This window comes from Lepidothrix coronata, unplaced genomic scaffold (assembly GCF_001604755.1).
Source record: "Lepidothrix coronata isolate B3197 unplaced genomic scaffold, Lepidothrix_coronata-1.0 Scaffold130, whole genome shotgun sequence".
Lineage (NCBI taxonomy): Eukaryota > Metazoa > Chordata > Aves > Passeriformes > Pipridae > Lepidothrix > Lepidothrix coronata.
Window position 1 is genome coordinate 51,160 of NW_016690310.1, and position 26,084 is coordinate 77,243.

Consider the following 26,084-nt stretch of genomic DNA (forward strand, 5'->3'; position numbering starts at 1 on the left):
GCAGGAACTGGGGTCCTGTGTCCTCCCTACTCGGAGTGCCCTGACACACTCCAAGCTCAGCCCCTAAATCTCCCTGTCACCCTTTTCCCTTCACATTCCTGTGTAAACATGGGCATTGCCTCCCTCTGATGGGATGAGCTGACCTCATGCTGCTCTCAGATTTCCCTGGTCAGTGAGGGTGTGTGAGGTCTGTACTGGCTGGATTCACACTCCCACGATGGCATTTGAGGAGGGCACTGGAGGCAGTTCAGTGCCCAACAAATGCCCAGAAGGAGGGGCTGCCACATCTGGAGAACCCTAACAGGTCCGAGGGAGAGCAGTCTCCAGAAAGAGATATAATTTTAAATTCAAAAGTAATACAAGAATCTGGTGGTGCAGCGTGGTCAGGCAGCCACGAGAGGGCACAGACAGCCCAGACAGGACTGTCCTCCCTCCTGATCGTCCCTCCCTGTGGGAACGGATCATTTCCAGACCCCTCCTGGCTTCTGCCTCAGTGAAGACCTCACACCTGCTGACCTGTCCCCTGCAACCCCTTGACAGGGAAACAGCTTCCCTGTGCTGCTGGAAATGGGAATTGGTGTTAGATGGGTGTAAGTCTGTGATGTGGGAAGGAATGATTTGGATTTCTTGAAGGGGAATGTTGCAAAGCCATGAGGGTGGCCAGGTGACAGACTGGGAATGTTTGGCTGGTCTTCAGGTGTAGTGTCAGCAGGGATTGCTGTCAGAAACTTTCCTGTAGCTGGAGCTGAAGGACAACGAGCAAAACTATCAAAGAGGATTTAGTTTTCATTCCCCTCTCCCTTCTAAATCCTTTTTCCCTGTCATAAAGTGAGAGTTTGGGAGAGAAAATGGATGTTTTCTCTCTCTGATGGAGGTTAGTGTTGTGCGCGATGAGGTGCTTTTAAGTATTTAGATGTTAATACACAAGAGGAGAATTTAGGGGACTTGTTATGGCAAGAAGAGAGAAAGCAGGATAAGGGACCTTGAGAACTGGTTACTCCTGGCAATTCCCTGTGTGTGCTAGTCCTGTCTTTTCTCCTGCCTGCAGAGTTCCTCCAGGTTTGCTCAAGGCTGTAAATCAGGCTTTGCTCAGCGGTCAGGCTGTCCCCACATGCTCTCAGAGCTGTGTGTTTCCAGGAACCAACAAATGAAAGATTTTTTTTTTTGTTTGCTTGCTTGCTCCAGGTGCAATCAAGAAAAGCGGGAGAAGATAAGCAGCTGGCCTCAAAAAAGTCAGATGTTTCAAAGCTTCCCGCAGGATGAATCTATCAAAGCAACGGGAATTATTGCAGAATAGGCAGCACTGTGTCAGCCATGGGGAAATTCCAGGCATTCAGGGAGTGTGGCCCTGCCAGGAAAAGTCAAATCTGGCTGCACTTTCAATGTGCACGTGGCACTGAGGGCTGGTCAACTCTGCCAAGGCAACACATTCCCAACAGGAGCAATCCCTGTGGTGGCACTGGTGCTGGGAGCCAAGGGGTTTGCTATTTATCATGTCAATATTCCCATGTTTGTACGAGGGTTATTGGGCTGAGCTGGAAGATTGACTTGAGCCAGGCTGTGGAGGCAGATGGACTTTGTGCTGATTTATAGAAGACTCAGAGAATTGCCAGAACAGGCCCCCAGGGGCCTATATCTCTTTCTGGAGACTGCTCTCCCTCGGACCTGCTTTTCCCTGAATTTGCAGGGGATAAACTGCAATAGTGAGATGACAGGTGTGTGGTGCACAACCCAAAGATGAGAGAAGTGAGAATTTTACCTTGTTTGGGGGTGGATTAGAAGGAAAAGGGGGCATAGAGACAATGAGACCAGGACTAGTTGTGGGCTGGATGTGAAGGGAGAAATGGGTTATAGAATGGCCTTAAGTTGAATAGATTAGATTTTAGATTTAGACAGATAATAGATTTACATTAGATATTAGTTAAAAATTTTTCCCTGTGAGGGTGGTGAGGCCCTGGCACAGGTTGCCCAGAGAAGCTGTGGCTGCCCCATCCCTGCAAGTGTTCAAGGACAGCTTGGACAGGGCTTGAAACAACCTGGTCTAGTGAAACAACCTGGTCCCTGCCCATGGCAGGGAGTTGGAACTAGATTTTTAAGGTCCCTTCCAACCCAAACCATCCTGTGATTCTCTGATAAATCTGAGCTCACAGTGGTGCCTTGGCTCAGATGTGACAGCACTACCTCAGATGATGGAGCAGAGAGACAGCAGAGAAAGTTTGGGAAGGAAAAGGTAATCCTTAACTTTCTTTTGCCTTAAACTTGAAATGATTCCTCTTGTAGGAGAAGACATCAACTACAAGGGAAAAGCTGAATCACTGGTACAAATGTCGTTACTTACAAGTAACATCAGTGACAGAAAAGGAATTCACAGCCATTTGTGCTGGAGTAGTAAGTCCCAAAACAGCTCCCTGTGGGACTGTCTCAGAGAGGGGAGCTGTGAAAAGGAAGCTTTGCAGTGAAAACTCCAGCACTCATTCCTGTGCTACTTACAGAGCTTTTAGTGGGGTTCATGTGGGCAGACAGAACCCCATGCACTTTTTAACCAAAGACTTTGTTCGTGTTTCTAATTTCTGCTTCCATTCCAGTTCTGGGACTGCAGGCTTTCCTCTGGCAGATGTAGATGGGATATTGGCTCAAGGACAGCTCTCTGCCCTTAATTCCCCTGGCTCATTGGGCTAATTCTGCTCTGTTAATCACCTTAGAGTCAATTTAAGATGCTTCCTGAGGACGGACATGTATGTTGGTCACGACTAAGAAGCACCTTTGCTCTTTCTGCATCAGCAGCTGGGGCTGGAAGATGTGACTCCCCTGTTGCCCTTGGTGATCTTCCTCTTTGTCAGGCCATCAATGCCAGTTGGCAAAAGCCACAAAGAGGGAATGAAGCACTAATCCAACTTTCAGTCAAACTGAAGGCAGTGACAAATATTGTCTTGGGGGGAATTGGAGCATTGGGAATTGTCTAATGGTCCCATGATGCTTTTGGACAGGGGAAGTGTTGCATCCACCCAAAAGTCTTGGCACCTCTGGCTTTCATTAGTCCTAAAGCTTCTTCTACACAGGAACATTAACAGAGGAAATATGAGTTCCAAATCTTGTTCATCTAGCACTGAAATTATGTGTGTGTGTGGAGAAGACCTTATGTGTAGTGTTTGAGGATGTCAGGCTGGTCAGTGCCTGACCCAACTGAGTTTTGAAAGCCCAGAAATCATTTTGATGTCATCAGCTGTGGTGTCACTATTTCCTCTTCATCATGCTGGTTTTAAAACCCTGGATTTACACATTCAAAATGCACAAATGTCTTAAACCCTCTTACTGCAGCACATGGGACTCATCCCTGTCTTAACACTGCCACATCCAGGAGAACCTCTCTGAAACCCAGGTCCATTTACCACATATTTCAATAGAGGCCTTGAAGATTGCCCCTCTCTGTTAGGAAACATTGCAGAAAGGAAATTGCTTCTTAATCTCTATCTTCTGTTTTGTGCATGATTCCTTTGCTCATCACAGAACAGAGCAGACTCAACATCTCTTCCCTTTTTATTTATTTTATTTTATTTTCAGTTATGCAGACAGAAATTACCACAGTCGTGGAGTGGTTTGAGTTGGAAGAGACTTTTAAAGCTTATCCAGTCCCTGACTTGCCCATAATCTCCTGCTGCAACATTCAAGCCCAGACACTTTGTTATTTTTGAGTTGTTGAGTTTTTGCAGGATGTGAAAGGAGTCATGATGCTGGAATGCTGCTGGAACACTGGATTCGTGATGCCTTGCCCTCTAGTGCTGTTGGATTGCATTTCAGTTGCATACTTTCGCCAAATCAGGTGCTTAATTTTAGCATTTGGTGAGCTCCAGCATGATGAGGAGACAAGAATGAGCATGGGATGGAATTGGAATTGGCAGCAGCACTTTGATTTAGGTTCACACTTTATTTATTTGCCCCTCCCCTGGGTGATGGTGAAGCACAGGTTGTGCTGCTTTGGTCCATCTGGGATTATGAGTGTGGCCTGAAGGTTTTATAGACTTGCAAAGGGTGGTAATTTCAGCTCAGAATGATTTACCTGCAGATGCTCATTGGGCCAGGCAGGAGGAACTGGCTCCAGCCAGAAACCAGCAGCATCTTCTGCAGCTCAGGACCCAAGTTTTCAGGTTTTATCAGGCACCTTGTAAGCAACAAGGGAATAAAACACATGGAGGAAGAGCAGTATGGTTCCTGTGTTTTATATAAAACCATTTGCTGCTTAATGAAACAGATCTGAGGCCAAGATAATTAAGGCCAATGAAATTAATCAGGCAAATGAACCAGACACACCCATTTGAAGGAGGATGGGTGCAATCACAGGCAATTAAGGTGATTAATCCTCTCATTGTCATTCACACATCCAGCACCTGAATATAGTTGTGTGGTTACCTAACTGTGTTCAGAAGGGTGCTGCAGGCGAAGGTGGTGGCGCTTCCAGGGGAGGATTCTTCTCCTTGACCTTCTCCCACCCCTTTCATGGATTTCTGCTGAGCTTCCCTTGATCTGAGTAGCCTGAGCTTGACCTTCAAACCTCAGTTGTGGGTGGAAGAGCTCTGATACAGGATATTTAAGAAAACATCATCACTTACCCCAGTGGAAATTTGCACCCACCAACCTCTGGGGGGGTTAGATAACACTTTTATTTATATTTTACATAAGGGTTACCATGGGGGCATAATTCATCTCCTGGCTTGCTTTCAAATTCTAGAATCCTGGATTATTCCCTTCATCATATTTATATCATAGTTTTCAAATGGATAATGAGTCTGTGTGGAAATGTGAATGGAATATTTGCCTTCACCTATACCCTGTTCTGTAGAATCTGCAGCCAACCAGGACAGAGGGATGGTATAAGCAGGACCCGGTATGGAAGTGTTTCTATATGATATTTGAGGAATTCAGACTAATTTTTCAAGCTGCCCAATAAAATATATGATAATATGCTGTAACCCAGCACAAATGCTGAATGAGGCTCAACTTGTCATTTGAACAGAATTTGAAAAACCTGTTGCAAAAAGGGAGCTCATGGATGTGGCTGCCCCATCCCTGCAAGTGTCCAAGGTCAAGCTGGAGAAACCTGGTCTAGTGGAAGGTGTCCCTGCCTATGGCAGGGAGTGGAATGAGATGGACATTAAAGCTCCTTTCCAACCCAAACCATTTTGGGATTCTGTGTAACAAGATACCTCCTTGCACCATCTGGGTAAAAACTGCATGTCTGAGCACCATAAACATGTTTCTTACCATGCTGATGCCAAGGTATGTTGTGAAACAGTTTCCTGAGACATCTGGAATTGGGCCACTGCAGAGTTAGTAAAACATTTTTTTTAAGCAATATTGTTAATGACCTTCAAGATCATCAAGTCCAACTTAGGTGCATTTTATGTCGATTTCCTGCTTTAGATTCCTGACTATCCCTGTGCTAATTTCAAAGGAGGGAGTTGAAAATGTTTAATTTCAAGTAACCTGTGGAAGTTTTAGTCTTTCACAGCTTAAAACCAGATAAATTAAGTAAAAAAATTACCCAGCCAGGTGTACTGGGTTCACAGGGGCAGAATGGCTTCCCAATTCTCAGCTGAACAATGGGCTGACCTTTGGATAGGCTAAGTCTAAACTCGTGGAAGATAAAACTTGGAAAACTGTCCGTCTTTCCGCATTTCAGCTAATGCCTGAAGATTCCCAGCAGAGATACAAGCCCTGTGGAAAAGCAGAGAGTGTTTTAGTGTAGGCATCTTAATCCAGAATGCCATCCCAGAACTTCCAGGTCCTTGGTCCCTTTTGAGCCATCTTCCTTTGGAATGCTTGGAGGTTCAAGCCATGTTGTCCTGGGATGCTCAGCCATCCTGGGAACAGCTGTACTCCCAGGGAAGAAAGCCAAGTCTTTATTGATTTGTAACAGTTTATTTTTGTGTAACAGCTCCCTGTGTTTGTATTAGGGGAACATGTTTATTCTAGGATTAAATAAAAGTCCCAAAAATGGGGCAAGTAGGGTCATTTTCTGGTTTGACTGCTCACAGGACCTGCTCTCTGGTTTACCTATGGAGCAATTCCTGTGTACTCTGGTAAAGCTGTAGTATTGATTTAAGGTGGCAGACAAGCCCAGTCTGGCCTTCCCCAACCATCATTTAGTCTCGTGACTGGGGCAGCCTCTGTGCTTCCCACTCACAGCCTCAGGCTCTCGTGCTGCTCCAGCTGATGATTGGGGTTATTTGGAAAAACCAACAGTCTCCCAGTTCTCCTAAAGCCTCTGGGCTGACCTCAAGTCCACTGATGGCCTTGTCCTCAAATGGTGTTTGACCTAAAAGCCACTGATGGTGTTGACCTCAGGCTCACCAAAGCACTGGATCCAAGCTGTGAATTAGAAAAGCTGCTCACCATAGCCCTGGATGACCCATGAATGGGCAGAAAATTGACTTTTAGAAAACTGTAAAATGCTTCTATGAAGTTTTCACAACAATTTGGTTCTCGGTTGCCTCCCCGAACAATCTGGAGGCTGAGTTTGGATGGCCAGGCAAATCTTTGACAGGAAGGTCTCCTTTCCTTTGGTGCTTTTTCCCAGGATGAGGGAAAGCAGCACCATTGTTCCTGAGTTGTGTGAAGGCTGATAAAGAAACCTATCCATGCTATAAAAGTAATTTCCCTAAATTCACTATGTGAAGTGCAAAAAGGACTTTCCACAATCACCAGCTCTGTAAAAAAAAAACAAAACAAAAGAGTTAGAAAAACCAAGAGAAACCATAATCAGCAAGTCTGATCCCAAACCCTTTTTCAGAGTTTGCTTCCACAGTGTTCTTGGTTTAGGGTCTGATTTTAAACTGATAAAAACAGCAGTTACAAGATTAAATCTGAAATTCAGGCTTGAATCCCCCTTTATGCCAAATCTTGCCCTGACCCTTTCAAAGCTCTGAATTTGAACATCATAAGTTCTTGATCTCAGAGCAAAACCTGGATGGTGACATTCCTGCCCTATAAATGTCCCACCTTCCTTAGTTGGCATCTCCATGCCACCTGCTTGGGGGTTTGTATGGCAGAAGGTACTCCAAGAGGAAGCAGATTCCCTGAGCACTCCAGTGACTCTGGATGTGCCTGGAAAAACCACATAAAGCATTTTTATGGTCAACAAATAGTTATGATTTTATTGAGTTGCAGAGTACACAAGAAAAAATTGTTCTTTTTGAGTTACTGAAATACTTTATTTTTAAAGAATGAAAAAATCAGGACCTGTCCTAATAAGGAATGTGGGTTTGCTCTTTTAACATTGGGAATGTTAGGGCTTTGTTAGGAAGGCTTTCTTAGGAAAGCATCTACTAGGAGAGGCCATGGCTAGGACATGGCAGCTTGTGACAGAAGGAAAAGGATGTCTTTGCCCTAACAAAGACCTCAAATCCAGCCAGAGTGCCCAGATGGTGCCTGGAGATGGGTCCAGATGAGGCTCTGAGCCTCCCAAGCCCTATTTCAGTGAGCAGTTGGGATCTAGATTCCTCAAATCCATGCTTAAAAGGAAAACCCCAGTGCAAGTCCCTTAATTCCCATTTCTAGTCAGCCCCTGCTCTCAGAGCTGGGTGGGGGGAGCTCATTGTGAGATCCAGCTCACCATGAGGTGTTTAGGGATGTCACCAGCCCCTGTCTCTTCTCTGAGCCCAAGCTCTGCCCTGCCTTGTCTCCTTCTCCAGCACAGTTCTCCAGGCAGACACCTGGAGTTGGGAGAACATGGGACACCTGATTCCAAGTTGCTTTTTCTTCTCTCCTTTCACCCCCTTGGCAATTTTCCTCCCACTCTCATGCATCCCTCCCCAGCCCTTACCTTCCCAAATTTCTCCCATCCCTGTCCTTGTCCTCAGAAAGCACATGCCCATCTCTCTCCTGCCCAGAGGCTTCTCTTTGCTGCAGTTTATGCCATTCCCTGCCAACTTTCCTTAACCTTCCTGGGCTTCCATCTCCTCCTTCTCCAGTCCCCACTAAGAAATGTGTGAGGAGAAGCAAACCCAGCCCTTCCCTCGATTATCTGCCCTGAAACCAGCTTTGTGTTTCCAGCTCGTGGCCTCTCCCCGTTGCCATGTGCCAGTGATGTGGTGCAGCTGGGTTCAATAACCCCTGGCAGGCTCCCAGCATGTCTTACTGATTTTTTTTTCCATGTTTGTCATTACAGTGCAAATGAATGACCTTTATCAAGAGAGAAAGCGAACAAGACTTCACCTCATTATTTTCAGAGAAACAGTTAGAGTCCTCAGAAATCTGGGCAAAACTCTGTTTAAATTCTGAGTTTCAATCATTTTAATGGCAAATTTTAACCTGCAAGGGATGTTTGTGTCTGACTGGTTGCTGCCTTTTGCCTAGGTTTTGCCTAGGAGACAGAGAAAATGCCAAGCAAGCTCATGATGTGAAGTTTATATCCATCTATGTTTGCAGTTCTACTGAAACTTCTGGAATATCTCCTGTAAGCCTAATTTGATTTTGATGCTACTTACACTGATAGTAAAACAAACTGAGCCAGACTTCCAGGGCTCTTTGTCAGGGATCTGTTTGACCTGCTCTAGTTAAGGGATGAAGAATTTATAGAATCCCAGAATGGTTTGGGTTGGAAGGGATCTTAAATATCATCCAGTTCCAACCCCCTGCCATGGGCAGGGACACTTTCCACGGGAACAGGTTGCTCCAAGCCCTGTCCAACCTGGCCTGGAACACTTCCAGGGATGGGGAGTCAACAAGGCATCAAGGCACTTAAGAAATACCTTGAATTCCAACACAGAGTGCTGGATTTTTTGGAGGGAGGGGAAGAAAATCATATGAGCCAGAGAGGCTTTGCCTGAATAAAATTACCAGTATCTTGTATTTTCAGCAGACAAACTTTTAGCACATAAAAATTCAATTAAGAAGATAAATGCCCAGCTATTTATAGAGGGCTGGTGCCCTGTTTTTTTGAGAACAGACCTTTTTCTTTTGCAAGAGCAGGGCCCATCCATGACACTTGGAAATCAGCTCTGACTCCACCAGTTCACGGGTTTTATTTCTGGATTTGAGCAACTGAACTTTTTTTTTCGTGAAAAGAAATTTTTCATGAGGCTGAATCTCAAGATCAATCCTGTCCTCCCTTCTTCCCTTTTACCAAGGTTTTGGGGAAAAAAAGTTTCCTGAGAGCTGGTCTTTCCTTCTGCAGATCATTGCTCTCCTTGAATCTTTCAAGTTCCTTTAGCCACCACCATCATCAGCTGCTGCCTCCTGTTAGGCCAGACCAGGCTCTTGTGTTGAGTTTTTAGCAGAAAACCAGTTCTTCCAGTCAACTGATCAGTGGCCCCCAGGAAAGCCAAGCTGCTAAAACAGAACTATTTACCTAGGCCAAGCTTTGAGCAGTTTCTATAGGTGCTACAAAGCAAACAGTTTCCCAAGAAGAGAAGAGGGAACAGGGCTAAGGAGGAAAATATTTGTTCTGGAAATAAGAACTGGAGAGGTGACAAAAAATGTGGGCTGTCAGAAGAATAAGCTGAATATTTCAAAGCTTGCACTGCTGATCCAACTGTGGGCTTGTGGTGACACAGACAGGGAGATACATTCGAAGAGTCAGGAAGGGATGCACATATTAAGGCAGTTTTAATGAGGTTAGCCACGATTCCAGACTAGCTTGTTACTACCTGTCTAGGAAATTACAGCACCCAGAAGGATGTTGTTGTTTACGATATTAGAAATCAGTTTGCTCCAAGTCTGTTTGAGCTTCAGGTGCCCTGGAGACACAAGTTTTTCATCCTAAACATTCCTAGTGATATTCAGGTGGCCAAGAACACCAGAACAAGCCCTTTACAAACTCTAACTACTGCTAGGTAGCTCAAGTTGCAATCCCGATGCTGAATTTCCCATCTGTAAGCAAAGATAGAATCTCATTTTATTTTCCAAAGAAGGCAGCGGGGTGGGAGTACATTTTTTTTTTTTTTTTGAAACGCTGGCCACAGTCCCAGAGTTGTCTCTGCTCATGAAGCACCTTGCTGGTTCTGTGGGATGCTGTTGGAATTCAAGGATTTGATAGAGAAGATCCAGTTTCAGAGCTGAGGGAAGTAATGAGGCATGAACAGTAACCAGAGTCTCCCTCCTGTGTGTTTCCAGTGAGCACTGAGATGGCTCTGGGAGCTGGAGGCTGCTTTTGAAACCATGGCCCTTTGTCATAACCCAAAAGGTGTGTCCTTTCTGTTGGATTACACCTGATCTAAAGCCCTTGATTTATCTGGGATCAGGTTGCCTGTTACAGAAGCAGCTGGATGCTGTTCAACCACATCTCCTGATAAACCATCAGTGGATTTTGGTAATTAGGTGTTGATCAGAAAACTGAGTTTTAGACAACCTGGGAGAGGGTTCTCCAGAAGGTTTCAGATCATGAGCACAGCCCAGTCAGTCCTGATTCCAGAAGGGTTGGGATTGAATGTTTGTGCAGCTTGTCCTTTCACAGGGAGAACTCCTTTTCATCTCTGCTTGTTCCCAAGGGAAGAGTGAACAGTGCCATGGCTCCTGGCCTCTGACAAGCACTTTGGTGCCTGCCAGGCATGTGCAGACAGGCAGAACCCTGGGCTGCAGAAGCACAGGATGGTGAAAAGACCATTTGTGGCTCCTCTGGGGCACTGATGAGCAATTAGCAAGTTTTGCTTATGTGACTTGTTTTGGTCTTTTGTGTCATTTCCTGACAGCCATAATGCTCTGCCAGACCTGCTGCTCATTAAAGAGAAAACAGACCCTCTCCTAAAGGAGAGTTTGGGCTGTTTAAGCCCAAAAATCTTCTACAGACTCCTGGAAATAGAGGCTGGTGCTAAAAATACGGTTAGGGGTTAGTTGTGCAGGGTCAGTGTCACAGCTTGGGCTAAAGGGATGCTATGATTAGAGAAGGAAAAGGAGGGAGGGAAAGGAGGGAGCTGGGTTCTGGGCAGGGTTGGAAGCCCCAGCACAGTCCAGCACCTGCCGGTCCTGTGGGAGGTAATTCCTCTTTTACACAAACATGGGAAAGAGGCATGAGCTGACTGGGGTGTCCTCAGATTGCAAACACTCTCTGAGGCCTAAAAACTCATGTGTGAATCAGGGCTTGTGTGGTTTAGGCAGAATTAGAATGGATCTCGTGAAAAAGAAGGTCAAGGTCGGATATTAATGCCCCTTTTTTAAACATTCCTCATCATCCTCTCCCAACCTTCTGTTTCATGCAATACTGGCATCGCTTTTCATCCTCTGAAGCACATTTTAAATCTGTCTGGGTTCAATAGGGGGCCTGAGCCTGCACCAGAAGCAGCTGACAAGACAAGAAAGTCCCCTCCAACCGTGTGTGTAGATACAGACTGAGATCTGACAGTAAAAGACACAAGTGTGATTCCCCCCCGCTCCCTCCCATCCCTCCCGGTCACTCACACCTCCCCAGTAAGACTCATGTTCACTTATGGAGATAAGCATCCAGCCAGAGGTCACCAGATTTCTTTAGGGACCTGTGGGAAGAAAATGAAGACAAGTTTGTTTGGGTTGTGAATCTTGTCTTTGTTGGGTTTTTTCCTATGAAGAAGCCTGTTACTGAACTTTAATATGAATCACAGAATGGTTTGGGTTGGAAGGGACCTTAAAGACCATCCAGTTCCACCCTGCTGCCATGGGCAGGGACACCTTCCACTAGCCCAGGTTGCTCCAAGCCCCATCCAACCTGGTCTTGAACACTTCCAGAGATGGGGCAGCCACAGCTTCTCTGGGCAACCTGTGCCACAGCCTAACCACCCTCACAGCCCAGAATTCCTTCCCAATATGCCATCTAACCTGTCCTCTGGCAGGGGGAAGCCATATCCCCTTGTCCTGTCACTCCATCCCTTGTCCGAAGTCCCTTCCCAACTCTCCTGGAGCCCCTTTAAGGCACTGGAAGGGGCTCTTAAAACTTTAAGAAGCCTGGAGCCTTCTATTCTCCAGGCTGTTAACCCCAGCTCTCCCAGCCTGTTTCCAGAGCAAGGGTCCTGAAGCCTTTAGGACACCAGAATATGAATCCTTAGGACACCAAATGTCTTTCTTCAAGACAACAGATACAGCAAGAGCTGGAGTGAGCAAGAACTTCCCCTGATGCCCTCTGTGTTATTTGTGGTCCTGTGTTATTTGGGGACCATGTGGTGGGGTGCAGGGTATCACCTCACTGTGTCTGAGGACAAAAGCAGGTTTTGAGCCAGTTTTCAGCTCTTCTGCACATTGTGGTCAACCCACTTTAATTTGCCTTTGCTTAGAGTGGTTTGTGCAGGAGATCCCTGGACTGCAGGACGCGTTCTCATGTTCCCTGTCATAAATTATTCCCCTTGGAGAAACTGAGACAGAAACATTAACATAGAGGGTGCTGACAAGGACTTTTAGACTCGTCTCCAGCTCTGCCTGTGGGGAACAGCCTGTTGCTGCTGGCAGAGCTCACATGGGACGCAGCACGGGCTGTAACCTGACTCATCCCCCTTTGATTCATCTCACTTTTCAGCCTGGAGATCTGCTGCCAGCTCCCAAAACCAAGAATCACCAGCTGCCAGAGCAGCATTTCAAAAAGAGTGTTATAAAAAAAGGTCCCTCTTAGATCACAGAATCATTAAAGTTGGAAAAGCCCTCTAAGATCATCAAGGCTCCCAGCACTGCCGAGCCACCACTAAACCATGTCCCCAAGCGCCACAATCAAGTTAGTACCCATCTAAATGTTGTGTGTTTGGTATTTTGATAGCAACAACACATTGACATGGTATTTCTGAAGGGTCTAGAGTGTTCTGAATTCTCTGTGCTAGAAAATACAGGACGTCCCATCCCTGTAACCATGAATTGCAGCTGCAGGTGATACCAGAAGGACCTTACCCAACAATATCTACAAATGCTTTCCCAAGAGGCTTCTCCTCATATTGGACTCCATACTTGGCACATAATGACTTCACCAAAGGCTTCACCTTCCAGAAATTGTGCCGTGGCATTGTTGGAAACAGGCTGGAATAGAGAGAGAGAAAAAAAACAAACCTGAGAAAACCCTGGAGACAAACCCCAAGGGATGGGCATCTCTGTCTGCATCCTCAGGGGGCTCATTACTAGTGCCTCCTCCTCCTCCTCAAGCTGCACAAGCAGAAAAAGGAAGAGAGGCACAGACACATCCATGCTTTACAGCCCTCTGTTCCAAGGAGGTTGTGAAAACTGATTCTCCTGCTGTGCCTCAAAGAAAAGCTGCGTTCAGGACACAATGAAAGTCAGTCTGTGCAAGAGGGGATGCTACAAGTGCAATGTGAGGGCAGCAGGAGGGAGGGAACAGCCTCAGTCTGCTCTCATGGCTGCCCATTTACTTTGGGAATAACTGTTTCTTGCCAAATTTTAGCCCCAGTAACCCCTTTCGCACTTCTGGAAGCTCATGGAAGAGACACAGGTAAAGAAGGATTTGGGGGCACCTTGCCCAGTGCTGTTTAACAGACATTTCCTAAGCTGACTTCCAAACCTAAAGCTTCACCCTAAAAGCCATCTCTTTTACATTTCGTGTTGTCACTGGCAACAGACTGCCCATATGGCCCTGGTTTTAACATCTTTTCTGGAACCTGGTGCCCGGGAGCCCATGCAGTCCCACACACTATAAAACACTGGAGTGCTTTAGGAGAGAGCGGATTCCTGATATGGATACTTAAGTTCAAGTAGTTTGCTTAGGATTCAAGCCCACAGCTCATAATCATAATCATAACTCCTAAATAAACCCCAAATTAGAATTGAGAGGGTGAAAGCTGAAGTATTTGGTAGCAAGGCCAAGTGATGCTGGGTCTGTACTCACTGGTGCTCGATTTGGAAATTCAGGTGCCCGGTGAACCAGTCGTTGAAGAAGGACTGCTCGATGTTGCAGGTGGCTGCCATCTGTGAGGGCAAGAAAAGGTGAGGATTAGCAACATCTTACCCCGAAATCAGACCAAAGCTCCTCTTGCCTGAGCTGTCAGAGTGCAGACACTACCATGGTGGGGCCACCTGGGTGCAGAAAGGGGAGCTTTAATCCTCCTTCAGAGCTTACTGTCGAGTAAACCTGAAGTAAGTCAAAGTCCATGGGTTTGACTGGTGGTAACGTGATGTGGCAATCCAAGCCCAGGCTCCTAAATTTCAGCCTCTCCCAGTAAAACTCAGATGCTTAACAACAGTACCAATGTGAAAAATGGGGCAGGAAAAATGCATGGACACAAAGCCTGCTTCTCCATCCCGTCTAGTTAATTCCCAGTTTACCTTAAGTGCAAGGTCTGAGTACTCTGACAATATTTCTTAGCTATTCTTGCTATTAATGATTGTAAAATTAAATATGCTTTCTTAAAATCCTCTTGCACTCTGAACTGGCTATGCCGAGCTCTCCCTCCAGCTCTGACTTTCACTGGGTCTCTACTATTTGTATCTATATGCCAAAATTCAGCACAGAGAAAAGCCAAATCATACTTCTTTAACCTGATATCGCTTCAATCTGAGGGAACCTTTTGATTATATTAATTCCAAAATTTTGGACTTTCATATCTTGACCCAGCAGCGCTGGCTCTGGGAAGAACATCTTTATGGGAGGGGTCATGGCCAGACGTCCTACACTACATGGGGGTAGTGGTAACCCAGTCTTGGAGTAAATTCCATTTTGGGGGGAGTTTGGGGTGTCCTTTCCCCTCCCAGTTACCTGAGAGCTCAGCCAGTCTCTGTGCTTCTCGGAATCAATTTCCATTGGAATGTGATTCATCTGGGTGACCCACACGAACCAGTGACTCTCCAGAAACCTTCAAAACCAGGAGAAATCATGACAATTGATACATAGGTGGGGACACCAGGTGGGGTTTACAGGAAGCATCAGGAGACACAACCTGTGAGAAGGATATTTCTCTGAGGTATTGAAATAAATTGCTCTCTCAGAACCACTCAAAGTCTCAACTTTGCCTCAGGCTTCTTTATTTAGAGTGGTTTTTTTATTGCTTATGGTATAAAATGGTATTTTTAGCACCTGTACAACAGTCTGCATAAATGCACTTTCTATTCCCTTTAACCAAGAAGCTACTTTATTGTAACTTTATTGTAGATACATTAATCTATACTGAGATTTAGATGTATGTTGACAAGGTATTGCCTGGACTCATCCTTGTTCTAGGATGTTCACCAGTCTTGTTTAAGTCTTTAGTCTTGTTTTCTGCAATTTTGCTTTTTTTTCTTGCATTTTGAGCTTGATCAAAAATTTTGGAAGTAATAGGTCAGTTGAGATAAGTTTTTCAGCTTGATTTCAGGCTGGAGGCAGATATGGAATTACCTCGGGGAAAGGGTGGCCTGAGCACCCTGGAAGCATCCAGCCATGACCAAAGTGGAAAAAACACATAAATATGTTGGGATTGGACAGTGTATGTGAACAGGGAATGAGGAAAGCAAGGAGAATCCTGGCTGGACCATCACAGTGCAGGGGGAGATGCTGAGCATCAGAACCATCTGTGCTGCAGGGAGGTGGGATTGGGAGATGGTAAGAGGGAAGTGAAGCAGTGGGAGTAGCCAAGATAACACACAGCAAGGAATCTAAAAAAGGGCAGAGCAGAGCTGAGATTGGACTTGTCTGGCACTGGAAGGAGGGGAGAGCAGTAGGGATGCCCTTTATCTCCTACCTGACAAACGTGAGGAGACACAGGGATCCCAGGAGGCCATAGAATGGGATGTATGTGATGAAGTAGCGCAGATAGTAGCTGATGGCCCAGGCTAGGTCCTAGGGAAGAGAGAAGACATCAGGCATCCCTTTGCCCATCTGGGATAACATGTCCTTGCTGGTGATGCTGGGGACACTGGGTAATCCATCCCTCCCTCCCTCCCAGGGTGATCTCCTATGGAACAGCCAGACCCCACAAGGATGGAGGGAACGTTTCACTCACCGCCCAGAACCTGTGCCTGATCATGGTCGAGATGATTTGGATTTGGAAATACACAGGGATGAGCAGAGGTGGGAAGACTGCAAAGCAAAGGGAAATGTTTTGGACATCAGAGGAGTGGGGAAGGTATGTGATATGAGGAAGCTGGTGATTTGGGACTGGTCCCAGGGAACTGGGAACATGCTTTTTTTTTTTCCATGGAGCATCTCCCATGGAGGTTACTCCCAGTCCTGACTTGGGGGCCTGCACAGTAGTCCTGAGGAAGGGTGGGATGAGCTGAGATTTAAGGAGTTGCTCTGCTGACACAGTAAGGGCTGGAAGGGTCAACTGGCATTCCAGGAAAAGGGAAAAGTGGAGGGCAGATACTCACTGAAGAAGAAGTACTCGTGCTGGTGGTTGTAAGGCAGGTACTTCAGCTTCTTCTTGCCATACTGCAGGACACAGAGGAGAAAGCTCAGCCTTGGATTGTGCCACTCATAGGTAGGAGCAGAGTCTCTGCAATGCTTTATTTACTGGCTGCAGAGTTTTGACTGAATTCCCACCACCAGCTAAGAAGTGTTTTGGGATGATTAAATATCATGACTTTGTAATTGTGTTAGGTGTAAACTCATTTATAAACCTCCTGGCTTGATCTTCAGGTAATTTCTATTTCCTTGAAAGCCTGATGGCATTTTAATGCACTTCTGCCATGCCTGTGGCCGTGATAAAATCTGCCAGCACCTCCATCATTCCTGATATAAATGTGATAGGCATAAAGCCTGACTTTTTGGAAGTCACTACACGGAATGTCTGTGCAAGGCAATGATCCTTGTGTAGTTTTCCATGCAAAACTGAAGCACCAAGTCTCCAAACCTCACCTCCACAGTGAAATATCTAAAGCTATACAGAAATGTCTTTTTTGAGCTCCAGGATTGCTCCAGGAGCCTGGAGAACGTGGATTGCTGTAAACTTGCATTATTGTTCCCAGCACAGCAACTTCCCAATGACCATATACCAGTATCTGTGTCCCTTATATATCTCTGTAGTTACTTTCTCAATAGTATAAAAGCTGGCTGAGAAACCATTTTTAATGTTGTATTTCCCTGTATGGTCTTTGCTGCAGCTGCCCGTTTGTTTATTTTCTTCAGGTTTTTTTGTTTGTAAACTAGAAATCTTCCATTGTGAAAAAGACAAAGGGTGGTACAAGGTTTAAGTCTTTGCATTTAAGTCTTTGCATAGGTTTTTATAAATATTTTGGCTCTAGAGGGACAGATTGAATTAAAAATCACTTAATATAGCCTGTTCATTCATGTGCAGCATGTCAGTTAATGTAAAAAAATGAGAAAATATTCTTATGCAAGCAATATCCCCTCAACTGCTTCTGTGGAGAAGACTTTGTGCAGATCATCTGGGACACAGCTGGATTGACTAATGCTGGAAGATATTTGCTATGGAAGTGGAAGATCAGTTTTGAAATGCTCTTGATGAAGGACTGAGGAACACAATTTCCCCCTCACGCTGATATTTCAAGCCAGCAGGATGAAGTTGCCTTTGAGGGCTTTCTGCTCTCTTTCCAACCCCATCTGCATTGTTTTCCCCAAGCTACCCCAAAACACTTTCTCCCGTGGTCAGCACAGGAGATGGATAGGGAATTATTAGTCAACCCTGCTCTTCAACCCAAGCGTTCGGGAGGGTGTGATGGCCAAACTCCCGTCAGACAATGTAGCCAGATGAAATCCCTGGATTAAATATTTCCTTTCTAGCATTCCAGGAAGTCTTGACTGTGCAAGTCATGTCTACCAACAGCAGCCAACTCCTGGATTTGCGCAATCATTGCCTGAAGCCCTTTTAGGACAGTAGTTTTCCATGTTTTATCCACTTTCTCTTACCTCAACAGGCTGTGTATCTCCAAGGACAAAAACATGCAGCATGTTCACATCTGGGTCCTTCTTGAATATGTTGGGCTTGGCGTGGTGTTGGAAGTGACGGTGGTTCCACCAGTTTGCAGAGGCACCCTGGGCAGACACAAGGACAAGGGATTCATCCATGGGAAGCTCCGGCTCCTCTAAAGGTAGGATTACCCAATCATTCATATAAACTAAACTGGTGCAACTCAGATCATGGCCAAAATGTTATTTGCTTTTGAAATAGCAACAAGCAGGGAGCGGTTGAGCTGTTGGTTGATATGAGACTGCTGGTTCCAGAGGGATGGTTCACCCTCACTAAGGATCATCCATATTGAAAGGCAGGGAATAAATACACTCTCAGTGAGTTACATGTCACCATGTCTTCCCACACAGAATGGTTTGGGTTGGAAGACACCTTAAAGACCATCCAGTTCCAACCCCCTGCCATGGGCTGGGACACCTTCCACTAGAGCAGGTTGCCCCAAGCCCTGTCCAACCTGGCCTTGTACACTTCCAGGGATGGATAGAATCATTTAGGTCCTGTAAAATCATCAAATCCAACCACTGATTAACACTAACCAAATTCACCACTAAACACTCTTGCTGCCTTGCCAGTTATTATTCTTGTTTCCCTTCTCTGCCTGTGAGGCACAAAGTGGGTTTGGGAGAATGGTTCCTGCTGCACATGGATGAAATGCCTGGATTGCACTGGACTTTACCCAGGATAGAAGTCCTGAAGGCATCTTGAATGGGTGGCATGTAGCAGGATGGAATGTTTGAAAGATATTATTCCTTATTGGAGTGCATGGCAAAAATACGGATGTAAAAAATTACTAAGCTTTGTCCTCAGCTGATATAAATTAGAGTGATTCCACTGGAACTTTTGGAATTACTGAATCAGCTATGAATACAATCTCTTATCTCTTCTGCACAACAGCTCCATGTGCAATGGTCACAAAGTTCTTTATGCTTCTGCTCACTTTGGGAAAGTTTAGAGCTGCTCTTTCCTACCCTGACACAGCCAAAGTGACCCACGGGTGTTTCTACAGAGCCCTGGTTCCATAGTGTCCTTTACCTTCAGGTGTCCAATGACAAACTTGTGGACAATGTGGTTCCAGGAAGATTTTTTAAAGACAGACAGGTGTCCAAAATCATGTTGCAGCCACCCTGCCTGGGCCTGGGATGAAGGGAAATCAAATAGTTAGAAAGCTGTTTGGAATCAGAGTGAAGCATGAAGAAACAGAGACAGAAAGCACATTGTGAGTGTGAGGAAGGAGGGAATTAACTGAGTGAGAAGGTCTGGATCTCTGGAGGAGAACATTTAATCATGGAATCATTCAGATTGGAAAAGACCCTTAAGATCATGAATCCAACCATAATAGTGACACTGCCAAATCCACCAAGATGTGGAAGGAAAAGAGAAAAAGGTGAGAAAAATGTGTGAGCCACAATCAGGAGGTACCACAGCGGCGGGTAAGTTGCGAGTATTTTTCACTGGTGTGACTGTTTTGCACTCATCAATAATGTAATATGAAAAGTTCAGCACACACTGTCCTTCTCCTGAGTGATTTGTGCAGCCAGTGTGCTCCATCCCTACAAGTTCTCACCTGGGAAGTTGTAAGGATGCAGGCCAGGATGAGGGTTGTGATCCAGCCAGTACCAAAGTATGAAACCATCAGCCAGGCCAACACTTCCATTGCAATTATGTGGCCCAAGTAAAGAGAGAAGAACAAAGGACTTGCTCTGAACAAGTTCATGTCCTCTGCAGTCTTCCTCAGGGTCCGGAAATCCTCCACCAGCTGAGACTGCAAGAGACAGGCAAGAGCAGTGTGAGGCTTTTCAGTGAATCTGAATGAGCTGAAGGATGAATTCCACGCTAAGGACCCTGCATTGGTTGGCTACTCCAGAAGTAAAGGACCTGCCTCCATATTCACCCTGTATTACAGCTTTTCACAGTACTTCCCTATGAATAAACATCCTGGCTGATCTGAGCCCACATCCTGACCTTTTGCACCTTGAGCCAGGAGAGTAATTCAAGCCTCCTGCTGTGGATCAGCAGCATGACCTGGCTGTGTCAAGAATCATATCACCTGCTGACTCCTGTCTGAATGAGCTTCCCAAGTGTTAAAGAGAAGCTGGAGAAAGAGGGAAACCAGTGCTATTGTGCAGAATTCCAGAGCTCTGATGATGAGCATCCAATATTGGCGCAACAGTTGTCTATTCAAGCTGTGGGGCAGTGCCGTGCACTCGTCCATGAGGAGCATTCCTGGGTCACTGGGGGTCAGTGCTGGCTCCTCTATTGTGAGTGACACAGATATATCATAATCATGGCCAGCCACAAACATCGGGGCAGGATTGGGTTTCGTGGCAGGAGCCAGTCGTGCCACGCTCTGGGCCTGAATTATGGATGAACAGTCTGGCAGGGAGACAGAGCTGCCCTGGGGACGGTGAGTGGGTGGAAAAGATGCTTGGTGGGTTGCTGCTCCTTAGCACAGCCACCAAAATGAGACATCTGGGTCACCTCTGCTCATGCCATGCATGGCACAATGTGCTCCCCAGAGCTTTGCTGGTACTGTGCTCAGCAAGATAGGCCAGTTGGAGTCTCCAAGAGGCATTTCCCTGGGATTAATGTGTCAAAGGGAGCTGCAGAGCAAACAGGGAAAGAGATTTAGGTCTTGTTGAGGTGGTGAACACCTGTCTGGAAGCCTATTCAGACTTCTTTGCCTACTCCTCTCCTTCCCCCACAACAGGCAAGTGGCAACATGTTTTAGAGCTTGTCACCAGAGAAGGAACAGCAGAAGGGACCCCAGTCACCAGAGCTGCTGCACATTTCCCACTCCACGTCTCAGTTCCCATTTCCCTTCAGGATGGGATCAGGCCAGCCTAGAAATCAGCTGTTGGTGGCTCTGTGGCAAAGGGAAGGCTTGCACAGACAGTCTGAACCTGTCGCCCCACTCTCACAGACATTTAAATCTGTACTGGGATGTGTGTGTTGCTACGTGGAGATGTTTAGTTACTGAGAATTTTCCTCCCTCTCTGGAGCTGCCTGTAGTGAAGACACCTTTACAATCTGCCTGCTTCCAACTTGGAGAACATACCAAGAGTTAAAAATGATGGAAATACCCATCATGAACCCAAAAATCAGACAAAAATACTCACATTTTTACCTCGGTCCTGGCTGGGCTCCCCTGGAGCAAGTTCTCCAATAAGCAATGGCTTGAGAAACTTTTGCACCAAGGTGGGATTGATATGGAAAGCCTGAAATGCATCCTGGAGTGGAAACAGGAGTAACTGTGAGATTCAGGAGTAAAATGTGCTTCCTATTCACTGTGTCATTCCCTTCCACCTCCAACAGCTGTGTCCCCCATGTACCTGTGAAAGAGGGGCAGGAGGTGACCTCCACTCTGTGATCACTGCATTAATTCCACCTTAAATCCAAAATGGATTTGCTTCCCTATTCTCAAGGGAATGGTGAGACCTGGGAAGTTATTCAGCCATATGGTGAAAGGCACCTCAAGAAATGTTTTCTAAGCAACTAAATACTTAAACCCTGTTAATTCCCTTAGAAGGTAGGCAGGGAGGAATTTGTGCAAATCCCTACTAGGATATAAATACCCTTGGAAAGTCTGATGCTGGGGAGGGGTTGACTGTGGTGACTGAACCTGGACATAACTGCAAATACAAAAAATACCAAAAATACAAAAAAAAAAAAACAAAAAAACAAAAAAAACAAACCAAAAAATATTACTGGATGTAGATCCTGTAGATCGCAGCAGTAAAACAGCTGAGGAAATTTGGTGACTTTTTATTTTGGAGCCTGCCTTTCTCTTTTTATTCTGTAAGATGAGTAACTGAGTGCTCCCTTAACTCTTCTTCATTCTAAAACCATATTCTAGTTATATTGGCTGTTCTGCAAGCCTTAGAGAGGAACCCAACCATGCTAAGCAGGTTAGAAATCTTCAAATTATCATAGTTATCAATACATGTGATAAGATTTCTTGTCATTTCTACTGTGTATTTTCTGTTCAGTGTATGTCTGAAATGTTGGGTGCATTTCACTGAAGTCTCTGTAATACTTGTTAATAGACATAAATAGTTTGTTAAATTTCAGCAACAGAATCTAATCGAGGAATGAAACTCAATATTGATAAGTCCCATCCTATATACTCCTGTGTCTGGAAAAGCAGGAAACCAGCTGGAATATGATTTTTCTTACTTATTTTCAAGGCTTCTTCTAATATGGAAGAATAATGCCTTGTTTGTAGAGTTGATTTGATCCTGGAATTCATGAGTTTAACCAAATCTTCTTTTTTTCTACTCGTTTCCCTTCCCATATGTTTTTGTCTACCTGTATCGTACAGGTGCCTGATGAGAGCATATTTGATGTGAGTAGTGAGATCTTGCCCACCCCTCCTTTCACATGCCAAGGCTTAAATTTTAACCCAAACACAGTGTTAGGGACAAAAAGCTGACCAAGATCAGAACCCCTTATTCTGTCCTTGCCCTTTCCTTATTGAACAGAGTTAACTCTTGGAATTCACCCAGGAGAGCTGTGAAGATTAGTTCCATGAAATGCTAAGACCAGTAGGGAAAAAAAAGAGTTAAAACCAGGAGTCAGGAGTACTGTGCTTCAGCCTTTCCACCTTTGTCCCCTTGCCTAACAATTATAGGGACCAACTAGGTCTCCCTCCTGGCTCTAAACAGAAAGGGCAGAGTGAAAGCTGACCCTTCTGGGAGCTGACCTCCATCAAAAGCCCTCGGTCCCAAAGTCCACCAAAAGCAACAGCACCTTTCACCTGATTCCAAGGCTTTGGACTGAGCTTTGAAATAGTACTCTGACCGTAGAAATTTTGCTGTGGGAGGTAATATTTGTGTGTATATGTGTGTATATGTACACATATGTAAACAGTTACTGTAGCATTTTCTGCTCTTGGACCCAAAAATACATCACTGAAATGTTAACTCTGGTTGCTGATTCCCTTCTTTGGGACAATTTTCAGATGGTATAAAAGAGGAAAAAAGAGCAGAATGAATGGGGGAGTGAAGAGCTGACTGTACCTACTACAAGGCTGTGCAATTTGGGGTGAAAAAAAGGGGAAGAAGGGGAAAGAGGAAGAGGGTGAACATGTAAGAAGAATGTCAACTCAATATTATTTAAACTAATGGGGAAAAAAAGTCTTTGGAAGTCTGACTGGGTACTGCCTGTCACTGTGCTGGAGATCCTGCTGGTTTGTGTTGTATTAATTTAGGTGTATTAATATAGCTAAAAGGTATTTTTGTCTACCTGGGGCTTCCCTGCCAGTAGCCTGTTTTCTAAACATGCCTATAAATGCTCTGTCATGCCTTTTCCAGGGCCTTTTCCTTTTTCTGCCCCTGAACTGAATAGTTCACTTCTTTCTGGGTGGGATGAAAGGTAGGGGTTGGAACTGGTCAGAAATGCAAATGTGGATGTCAAAATACAATGTCACTCAACAAGAAATGTTTTTATTAGCTATATGTCATGTATCTCCTTTATTAATAGGTCCTGAATATTAGACAGTATCTGAATTTTGGGATTGTCCTCAGTTGTGTACCACAGGAGATAAAAAGCAAAAGGCAAAAGATAGTCTTTGGGAAGTGCTGTGTGATATTGGCACTTGACCTCCCAGCTTTACGTTCTACTGACCAAATAAGCTTAAGTGTCTTACAGGATATGGGCAAGAGGGATTTATTCCTGCTGCTTTTGATGCAAAAAAGATTTGTATAATTGAGGTATGGACATTTGATGTGCTTAGAGCATCAGCACAAGGATGTTCTTTCACATCCTTGAACATCCTGAAACAGAGATACTGCAGGGTGTCCCTGCCTTCCTGTTCTGTGCATGAGGTGACACCAGACCAGGTTGTCCCAGACTAATATGTTGTGTTAAAGTGTGGCCTAAAAATCATAGAATGTTTTGGGTTGGAAAGAACCTTAAAAATCATCTCATTCCATCCCCCCAGGGGCACCTTCCACTATCCTAGGATGCTCCAAGCCCTGTCCAACCTGTCCTGAACACTCCAAGGATGGGGCAGCCACAACTTAACTGAGAAACCCATCCCAGGGTCTCACTATCCTCAGAGGGAAGAATTTCTTCCCAATATCTTAGCCTAAAACCACCCTCTGTCAGTATGAAGCCATTCCCCCTTGTCCTGGCACTCCCTGCCAACTACACTTGTTGCTAAGGAGAATCTGAAAAAGGTGGAAGCCGTACACAAAATAAGGATGTAAACATGGGAATTTTTATCATTGCCTTTTCCTCTTCCTAAACTCTCCCAGTTGTGATACCTTGCAACACAGAATAAAACTTGTCAGCTAAAGCCTCAACAGAGTCAAGGCCAATCCTTTCTCACCCTGAATGAGAGAAAGGTTTTTTTGGCATTAAACTATTATTCACCACAGGAAGCTGGAAAACTGATGCCAATCCTGCTTTAGGGCTCAGAGTGGTGATTTAACAATTTCAGAGCATTTTTAAGACCGTGACTTCATGGCATGAGATGTAAGAAGGGTGGGAAGGTGGGTGGGGAGGTGGGAGGAGGACCAGCAATCCTAGAATCACCAACCTGTATTTCAGCCTCCCTTTTAAGGATTCCAGACAAATACAATAGCTGATGCTTTTTGGTTTCTAATGGAGATATTGGAGTTAAATTCTTGGGGACAGGAGTCAAATTCCTCCAGTTTCACCAGCTCTGTGTTTAAGCAGTTGAAAGTAAAACCTGGCCCATCTTTTTGAGGGAGAAAGCTATTCATTCAGAGGATTTACTGGAAAGGGACAGGAATGCCAAAATGCGGCTCCGTGTTTCAAGGAAAAGAATGGAAAAATTACCACGAAATGCAGGGAAATTGGGACTGATGGAAAGGTAAGGTTAGTGGTTCTGCCAAATAATTTTGTAACACATGGAACCTCCTCCTTGTTAAGGTGTCAGGAGCTGTGGGAGACCAACAGTTAATGTTACTGCTTGATCTCTGCACATTTTGGGAAAAGCTCTGAGGCAGTTTGGATTTTATTAACATACCCTGAGGAGAGAACACTCTCTGGATGCACTTCTGAGGAAGGTGCTTTTGAGGGAGACTCCAGACAACAAACAATTTATTTCTAATTTGTTCCTTTGTCAAGGTTGGGGTTTTCTTTTGGTTCGGTTTGGTTTGGCTTCTTGTTTTTTAAGTTGCTGAAACCTGAGAGGTGGCTGAACCCAGCACAGGAGCAGCTAGAGCAGCAGCAAATGGTTTGCTTTTTTTTTTTTCTTTTCTGTAGCAACCTGTAACCAAATTCTCTAGAGAATTCGCTCCTGGGGAAAAAAACCAAAAAGCTTCTTGTTTTAAAGCCTCAAGTTCACCCTCCTCACAGAAGCAACTTTGAGACACAGCCTGGCCTCTCCTTAACCCTTCCCGTGGTTGGCTGTGTGACTCTGCATGTCAGACACGCCAGAAAGGGGAAGATTTGGGACATTTTGCTCCTGGATTCAGAGCTCCAGGCACAGCACAAACGAGACAAAGGCAAACTAGCAGGATTTAGGCAGAGCCGAGCAATCTCTGGGCTGCGGATTGCCAGGGTTCCAGGGAACTGCATCTATTTGGATCAAGCTTTTCGCTCCTCCAAGCAGCGAAAGGGCTGAGCTGGATGTCCAGCAGGTGGTAGGGAGACTGGGACAGGGAAGAGGCAGGCAGCCGGCTCCCTTCAGACCCAACAGGGAGAGAAGGAGCTGTCAGAGGATGCTGCTGGAGCCGGGAGAGCAGCGGGGGTCGGTGCGGGGGGTCCTTACCGTGGCATCTTCGCCGGCGCAGTGGCTGATCACTCGCTGACCCCCCGGGTGTCTGTTTGCCCACTTGGTGATATTATAAACCTTTCGCTCTATCACCAGCCACTTGTCCGTCCTCAGGTTGTGCTTCTGGATCTCCTCCCAGGTGTAGAAGCGGATCTGCGCCGCCGGGTCCCCCGAATCCCCCCCTTGCTCTCCCCCTTTCCCCATGGGGCCACTCCGTTCTTTGTCTTCTTGCCCGAAGGGTGAGGTTGTGGGGGGAACCTGTCCCTGCGCTTCTTAGGGATGCGCCGGAGGGAAAGGGCTTTCCTTGCGGGATTTGACTCAGCTGATCCCCTGCTCTCCCCCTTCGCCTTCGCTCATGTCCTCCCTTCTCTTTGTCTCTCGCTTCCCAGCCCTTGGAATCTCTCCGCCTGCTCGGAAGTGCCCCCTAGGCTGGCTGTCCCCGCACTGGTGCACTTTCTCCTCGCACATAGCCCTGTTTTGTGGGAAGCTCGGCCCCTTCCAACACCCCCCCCCCCCCCCCCCCCCCCCCCCCCCCCCCCCCCCCC

At 45.7% G+C, this 26,084-nt stretch overlaps 1 protein-coding gene across 2 annotated transcripts; it reads right to left on the bottom strand.

The window, feature by feature from the left end:
- Positions 1–5,900: 5,900 nt before the first annotated feature.
- Positions 5,901–26,030, bottom strand: FADS2 (fatty acid desaturase 2). Of its 2 annotated transcripts, XM_017826728.1 has the most exons (13): positions 25,537–26,030; positions 20,915–21,025; positions 19,363–19,560; positions 18,831–18,932; positions 17,738–17,863; positions 16,240–16,300; positions 15,873–15,949; positions 15,612–15,709; positions 14,651–14,747; positions 13,784–13,863; positions 12,838–12,963; positions 11,392–11,465; positions 5,901–6,704 (listed from the first exon to the last, which is right to left on the bottom strand). In XM_017826728.1, the coding sequence occupies exons 1-12, from the start codon at positions 25,741–25,743 to the stop codon at positions 11,414–11,416; spliced, it is 1,335 nt and encodes a 444-aa protein (XP_017682217.1). In that variant the 5' UTR covers positions 25,744–26,030; the 3' UTR covers positions 5,901–6,704; positions 11,392–11,413. The 2 variants fall into 2 exon arrangements, with proteins under 2 accessions (XP_017682217.1, XP_017682216.1); XM_017826727.1 differs by lacking the exon at positions 5,901–6,704 and having other exon boundaries at positions 7,123–11,465.
- Positions 26,031–26,084: the final 54 nt, after the last annotated feature.

Coding starts and splice junctions, on each gene's coding strand:
- FADS2 (XM_017826728.1), bottom strand. CDS start 25,743: ATGGGGAAAGGGGGAGAGCAAGGGGGGGATTCGGGGGACCCGGCGGCG. Junction 15,710..15,872: donor TCAGGCACAGGTTCTGGGCG/GTGAGTGAAACG, acceptor TCTCTTCCCTAG/GACCTAGCCTGGGCCATCAG. Junction 13,864..14,650: donor GAGACTGGCTGAGCTCTCAG/GTAACTGGGAGG, acceptor TTGCCCTCACAG/ATGGCAGCCACCTGCAACAT.